Raw genomic sequence first — 8,023 nt, forward strand, 5'->3', positions numbered from 1 at the left:
GGCTGTAAGTTATTCACAGTTTTGACATGTCCAATAAAGACCACAATTTTGGCCACTTTGAGCTTTTGGTAAGGTACTGGATTCTTGAAGAGTCTGGTGTAGTTATTGCATAGTCAGTTGGCATTGTTCTTTTCATTGTTTAAGACCCATTAACAAGCAGTATTGTGAGAATTTGGTAGGAGAGTGTTCAGAATGCCTGTTCTAGGCATGGACACTTCTAGAATTGCAGAATCATAGCATAGGTTTTGCCTTCATCAGCTAATGGTAGTAGAGTCTCTCAATTTCAAAAGATTCACTAGTAAATGGTAAGATGAGGAGAAAGTAATATCCTTTATGTGGTATCACTGTATTTATTTTTGCACATTAATCTTGTACTCTACAACTGTGCTAAACTCATTTATTAGTTTTTAGAGACAGAGTCTTTGTCACCCAAGCTGGAGTGCGATGGCACCATCATAGCTCTCTGTAGCCTTCAACTCCTAGGTGGATGTGAAGCAGTCCTGCCTGAGCTTCCCAAGTAGCTGGGATTACAGGCATGCACTACAATGCATGGCCAAGTTTTTAAAAACTTTACTGTAGAGATGGGGTCTCACCCTGTTAGCAGGATGGTCTTGAACTCTGAAATCCTCTTATCTCAGCCTCCCACAGGTGCTGAGACTACATCATCAACCACCATGCCCAGCAATTGTAATGGTTTCTTAATGGGCTGCTTAGGATTTTCTACATACCAGAGAATGTCATCTGCAAGTAGAGATAGTTTCACTTCTTTTCCATTATAGATACCTTTCCTTTCTTCCTTCTTCTCTCTTTTTCCTTTCCTTTTTCTCCGTCTCTCTTTTTTTTAAATCTCTAATTGCTTTGCCTAGAACCTCCAGCATTGAATAGAAATGATGAGAGTAGACATCTTTTTTTTATGATTGGGGGGAAACTTTCAGTCTTTCATCTTTGTGATGATGGCTGTGGGTGATACAGTCTGATTTAAAGGTGAACTTAGTACAAGATCTGAAAATACTTCAACTGAGGCAATGAATTTTTTTCTTTTTTGAGAGTCTTAAGCTGTCGCCCTCGGTAGAGTACTGTGTCATCACAGCTCACAACAACCACCTCCAACTCTTGGGCTTAAGCGATTCTCTTGCCTTCCTAGTAGCTGGGACTACAGGCACCTGCCACAACATCCAGCTATTTTTTTGTTGCAGTTGTCATTGTTATTTTTAGCTGGCCCAGGCTGGGTTCGAACCCACCAGCCTTGGTGTACGTGGCTGGCACCCTACCCACTGAGCTATGGGCGCCAAGCTGAAGCAGTGAATTTTTGAATCATGAAATGTGAACTTTTGTGTCTGCATAATGCTTTTGAGGTTTATATACATATCAGTACTTCCATTTCTTTCTATTACTAAATAATATGTGTATTCCATTGCATATTCAGTATTTGCTACAGTTTGCTTCCATTAATCATCTGATGGGTATTTGGGCTATTTCTACTTCTTAGAATTCAGTATTGGAATTAGTTCTGACTTTGAGTAACTCTTCCCCCCACCCCCACCCCCCAAAAATCCAAAGTAAATGTGATTTAAATAAGAAAGAATTTTATTTCTCTCTTTTGTAAATGAAGTCTAGATGTAAGCAGTTCAGGACTATTTTATGATAACTTTATAAGCAAGGACTGAGGCTGTTTTCTATCTTATTGCTCTACTATTCAGAATGGATGAGTTCCATTTATGGTCCAAGTGTTCAAGCACCAGCCATCTTTTGCATGTTAAATCTAGCACACATGAAAGATGAAAAGAGCATGCTTCCTTACTTTAAGGACATTCCTCAGAAGTCACACACATTGGAAAGAATTTATTCTTGTGTCCACACCTAGCTGCAAGAGGAGCTGGCAAATAAAATCTTTATTTTATGCCCACCTTCATATGCCCACCTACAAATCAAGAGTTTTATTGCTGTGGAAAATAGGGACAACAGATTTAGGAGACAACTGACAGTATTTATCGCAACTTACTATCTGATAGTTATGTAAACATTATAGTCTTTCTTAATACTAGTCAATATTTGCAAGTTTGAAAGACCATAAATTTCTAGAGTTGAGCAAGCCTTTAATGTAAATGTACAATCTTTTCTAGCCAGTCTGACAATCTTTTTTAATTGTAATGTTTATTCCATTTATGTAATATAATTACTTATAAAATTAGCTTTCTGATAGTCCTGTTTTGTGTTTTTTCTCTCTTTTTTGGTCTTTTTATTGAATATTTTTTTTCATTATTTGCATTTTCTATTATTTTAATTATAACATTAGTTTATTATTTAAGGTTATCCTCAAGATTACAGCATTTATACTTGCCTTGTCAATTAAGTAATTACACTTTTTAGAAAGCACTTCCCTTGATTTAACACCCCTTTACCTTAATACACACTCCTTTTCATGCCTACATAGCAGGAACATTGTCGTAGTCTGCTTGATATTATTAGCTTTTAAGACAATGCCTATGCATTTCATATCTTACTTGTTTTCCTCTCTTACTGTGCTGGCAAGACTTCAGAGTAGGCTCAGCGCCTGTGGCTCAAGTGGCTAAGGCGCCAGCCACATACACCTAAGGTGGTGGGTTCGAATCCAGCCCGGACTCACCAAACAACAATAATGGCTGCAACCAAAAAATAGCCGGGTGTTGTGGCGGGCGCCTGTGGTCCCAGCTACTTGGGAGGCGGAGGCAGGAGACTCATTTGAGCCCAGGAGTTGGAGGTTGCTATGAGCAGTGAAGCCATGGCACTCTACCTAGGAGCTCCGTTTGAGGCTCTGTCTCAAAAAAAAGAAAAGACTTCAGAGTAAACAATTCTATCCTTATCTTTTGATTAATTTTAAAATGGAATAGTTTAAGTCACTAAATGTGATGTACCCCAGGCTTGGATTACAGCTGCTGTTTTGGTTAGGAAGTTCCTATTTGCTTATATTTTTAAGTCCTGAATGGATGATAAATTTTATCAAATGCTTTTTCTACATCTATTGAGCTGACAATGGTTTTTTTCCCCCTCCCTTTCTATTCTTGTTGTGGATTACATAAATAGGTTTTGTAATTTTGAATCATCCTTGTATTTTGGGGATAAAACCTATTTGGCCATTGTTCTATTCTTATTTGTGAACTTAAAAATAATTTCAAATTTTGCAACTTTGTTCACAAATAAAATTCACTGGTGATAATTGTTCTTGTCTGATTATCATTCTTGTCTGAGATTATTTCAATTATAAGTTACATTTATAATTTTCTTCTGTTAATGATGTCGGGTTTGTCTATCCTCTTCCCTTTCATTTCTTTTTCTTTTCCTATCTGCTGGCTGGGACTTCCAGTGGAGATACTGAATAGGGTGGTAATAGGTGGTGTCTTTTGTTTCTCACTTTCAAAGAGAATGCTTTCAGTGTTTCTACTTTAAGAATATTTGCCATAGTTTTTTGTATACAGACTATATCAGGTTAAGAAAGTTCCCTGTCTTCTTAGTTTGCTAAGTATATTCAATTTTAACAAATGTTTTTCCACATCTGTTGAGGTGATAAGGTATTATTTTTCTTTCCTTTAATCTATTAGAATGATAAATGGAGTTTATGGATTTTTTCTATTAAACCATGGTTACACTCCTAGGTAAACTCAACTTGCTTATGCTGTATCATCTGTTTTATATATACTGCTAGATCTAGTTTGTTGAAATTTTATTATTTTTTTCCTCTATGTGGATGTGATTGGCCTGTAATTTTCCTTTCTTACATAAACCTTATCTGGTTTTGTTATTAAGGCTTTGTTGTAAGGTTTAATACAATTATCTGGGGAAATAATTACAAGAATTACCTCCTTTCTTGGGCATACAGCTCAAGTATATTGGCACCATCTGACTGAGTTCCAGCCACTGGAATGTGACGGGACTTACGCCCTTTCAGGACTGGCTCATAAAAACCTCCCATGCATGCTATCCCTTTCATTCCCTCTCCATGCTGACAGATTACAGGGTAAATGTGATGGTGGCACAAAATAGAAGGATCCTGAGTATCTGAATGAATGGAATAGAATACTTTCCATCCCCTGGACAAATCTCATTAGACTGTATTATGAGTGAGCAATAAACCTTTATTGTGTCACTAATAAAGGACTTGATTAATAAAGGACTTGATACACTTAAGTGGAAGGCTGCTGTGATAAAACCCTAAAGTACTTGGTATTGGTTTAGTCATGGGGAGGGGTAGTGAGGAAACTACTGTCAGAAGCTGGAAAGGTGGTGACCACTGAAGTTATTTACACATTGGCAAAACAACTGGCAAAATTGTGATCTACGGTATTAAGTACCAACTGAACTTAAGGGGAACAGGTTGGAAAACAGTATTTGTAGTGTATGTTGATTTTCACTGATTGCACTCAGCAGGGTGTTATAGGAAAAAACCAGACAACTTATAATGGGTAATAAGTCATAGAGTCTACAAATGTGGGGTATTAAAGGATTGAGATATCTGACAACTTCTAGATCCCAAATAGTAAGGATAACATAGTCTTATTGGGAGCCACCATTTCTAATTAAAAAAAAAAGGCATTGGTAGGAAGAAGCAAATATATAAAAGAGACCGGAAAACTGTGTCTAGGAGAAAATAAGTTACCGGTTATGAACCAGCATTTAGGACTGGCAGAAAATGTATCAGAAGCCTAGTATGTTTTTATGTAAATTATTGTCCAAAAAAGACCCCAAAACACAGCACACTAAAAACAAAAAAATCTACGAATCCTGAATATTCCTAAAACAACCATTGAGAGGACAACTGCAAAAATCTCTCAGTCGCCACGAAGTTCTAGAAGGGCTAGGGTTAGTGTTAGGGATGTGTGGTACTCTAACTGTCTTCCACTGTTTTTTCCCTCTCCGTGGTAACTGAGGTTAGAGATTAGATATGATGGTGGCACCAGATAACATCTCAAATGTGGCCAAGGGAAAGAATAGGTAAGGCAGAACATTTTGAAAGGCAGAGTTGAATCACAAGAAGAACAAGTGAGAGAGTTCCTTCCCCGAAGCAAAAGCAGCTCACTCATTAACATCCTTTACTCCCTCAGGTCTCTGGGACAGCTGAATTGCTTTGGAGACCTTTGCAGTTATGTTGGGACCACATGTCAAGAGTTCTGGCCAATGAAACCAATGCAGATGGAAGCCAAGTATAGACCCAGCCCTTAGAAATTTCCAATGTGTCAATTCCATCCTCAGAAGTCTATGTTGAAGATGGGGTATCACAAGATGGAAAGATTCTGGGTTCCTGAATAACATCATGGACTTTGAGAGTTCTTCCTTTTTTCTCCCTCCCTATAACCACTCAGGATTATAACCTGAACAACTAGAACCTTTTAAATTGCTAAGCTCTGTCTGAAGATTCTGGGGTTGACTATTATCTTATTCTCATTAAGATAGGGACTGGGCAATCTTTTTGATTCTCTGGAAGACTGTATAAAACTGAAATCTGTTTTTGAAAATGCTGCAAAACTCAACTTGTGATATCATGTGTACCAAAAAATGTTTTACTTTTTTAGGGGGGGTTCATAATGAACATATAATTACCTAGGATTTTTATTCTTATTACTTTTGGTAAACTTTATTTCTGGAAGACCAACATCATTATCATCACATGGTATATTAGTTTCCTGTGGCTGCTACAGCAAATTATCACAAATGTGGTGCCTTCAAGGAACAGAAATAGATTCTCCCCCAAAGTTTGAAATAAATTCCACTGGACCAACATTACCATGTCAGCAGAGCCACACCTCCTCCTGAAGCTCTAGGAGACAACCTGTTCCTTTCCTCTCCAGCTGGCTGCTGACACTTCTTAATCACGTCACTCCAATCACTATCTCCATGATCAATCCCATCATCTTCTGCCTCCTTCTTAAAGGATGTAAATGACTGCATGTAAGGTCCACAAAGATAACCCAGGATAATCTCCCCATTTCAAAATCTCCAATAACATCTTTTGATTTATAATAGTCACTTTTTGTCATGTAAAACAACATGTACAGATTCTAGGGATTAGGCCCTGATATCTTTGTGGACTACCATTTATCAAACCTGTGAACTTGTTGGAAATGCACATTCTCTGGTGCCACCCCAGACCTACTGAATGATGAACTCTAGGGATGCTATCATCTGCCTCAGTGGTGTATCAGCTCTCCAGCTCCATGTCCTAATTTAGTTTGCAGGGATTCTGATCACCTTTCCCTTCATGAGATCATACTGACTTCTTACATTGATGACATTTTGCTGACTGGACTAAATGAAGTCAAAGTAGCAACTATTCTAGACTTACCTGCAAAACATGTCAGAGGGCAGGAAATAAATCTGACTAAACTTTAGTAGGAAACTGCTTCTGTTGGGGATTAGGATAGGATAGGTATAGAGAAAAACACATTTGCCAGACGGATAGCTGCAAAATAGTCACCAGGGGATGTGTTAATTTGCTCAGTAATGAAACCCCATCTGGTATAGGAGTTCCAAGTGGAGTCACCACCTGGTTAAGCTTATGAAAATCCACTGTCATTCTCCAACATTATCACTGTGCAAATCAAAGGCCACCACTAAAGCGCCTCCATTCCCATTTTCTATTAATTCCAAGACGCACTTATATACGCAAACATCTTTCACTGTTGTTTTTTTTAAAAATATGCATATAGCAAAGTATCATTCTGCAACTTCATCTCTTCACTCATGGACCCCCTTCTGGTACAGTGTATACAGACTGACTCATGTTCAATGGCTGTGAGTTCAGTCAAATGAACGTGCTGCAATTTATTTAACCAATCTCCTTACTGGTGGATAGTTAAGTTGATTCTGTTGTTTTGCAATTACAAACAATGCTGAAATAAACATCCTTTCATATGTACCTTTTATATATAAAATATAAATATCATACACATATTTGCTTGTACTTGTGCAAATAACTCTGTAGGCCTGATTCCTGGGTGAAAGGAAATACCCCACCTTTCCATCTTCTTCTTCTAAATTTCTTTTGAGAAATTTGAAATGACTCAAATGTCATTCCTTGACTAACAAGGAATGACTTCAGTTCCAAAAACGTGCTGAATGTACTGTTTCCAGGGGCGCTCAGAACGCACTGTCTGTTAGGACTTGGTGAACTTCAGAACTGAAAGGACTTCTTGGCCTGCTTGCCTAGAAAGTGCAGTGGTCCCTCGCAGACCTTTTGTCTTCATTGTTTTTAAAATTTCCTCTAAAATAAAAATCAAAATGAAAGGTAAAACCCATTCTATCATTTGGACATGAATGATTACTAAATAGTTTAATGGGATGACAAACACAGATTACTTACAAATTATATTCATCTGACCAAACAATGTATAACAAGCAAATGTCTGCGGAAATGAACCTGGACTTCACACAGCAGGTGCACCTTGTATTTTCAGAGTGTAGCTGAGGATTCTAATCACACTGAATATCTTGCTTTGCACTGGCAGCCTACTGTGAACTCAATAGGAAAGTTAATTCTACTTGTTACTACAGCAAGTGATCAGTTTTTTAGTCACTAACCTCAGTCTCTGACCTACACTCTTCTCTTTGGATAAAAAAGGTCAATGAAAGTAGGACAAACCGAATAGTGGTACTACATGGTCAGAGTAAATGGAGTAGCGTATTTCTTTCAGGCATACTGAGAAAAGAAAAATCTTTTATAAGTATATACAAAGACTAAACTAAAAAAATGCAGTTACAAGAAGGAAAGAAAACTAGTAATCATATTTAATTGTGATTGGGGGGGTTGAGAATATAATCAAACGAAGTATACAGAAAAAGAAAGATTACGATAAATTTAGCTATAAAGTCACCTAAGCAAGACATAAAAATCTATTTAAAAAATAGCTTTCACGACAAAACTTCATCTGAACCAAAGAGTAGACAGCATGACTGTGAAGGGCATGAAGACTGGAGGGGAGAGAGGGAATGTGCAAGGCTGAGGGTGCACTGTCAGAAGAAATTAGAGATTTTGTGTTTGAGTATTAGTTTA

General features: G+C 37.6%; 1 protein-coding gene across 1 annotated transcript in view; it reads right to left on the bottom strand.

The window, feature by feature from the left end:
- Window positions 1–5,671: 5,671 nt before the first annotated feature.
- N6AMT1 (N-6 adenine-specific DNA methyltransferase 1) overlaps window positions 5,672–8,023 on the bottom strand; it is a 17,158-nt gene continuing 14,806 nt past the window's right edge. Inside the window, exon 5 of the mRNA XM_003797093.3 lies at window positions 5,672–7,234. Coding sequence (XP_003797141.1) covers window positions 7,128–7,234 — 107 coding nt within the window. The 3' untranslated portion in view covers window positions 5,672–7,127. The remainder of the gene's footprint in view (window positions 7,235–8,023) is intronic.

Source organism: Otolemur garnettii, unplaced genomic scaffold, assembly GCF_000181295.1.
Source record: "Otolemur garnettii isolate 467f Iridium unplaced genomic scaffold, OtoGar3 scaffold00111, whole genome shotgun sequence".
Classification (NCBI taxonomy): domain Eukaryota; kingdom Metazoa; phylum Chordata; class Mammalia; order Primates; family Galagidae; genus Otolemur; species Otolemur garnettii.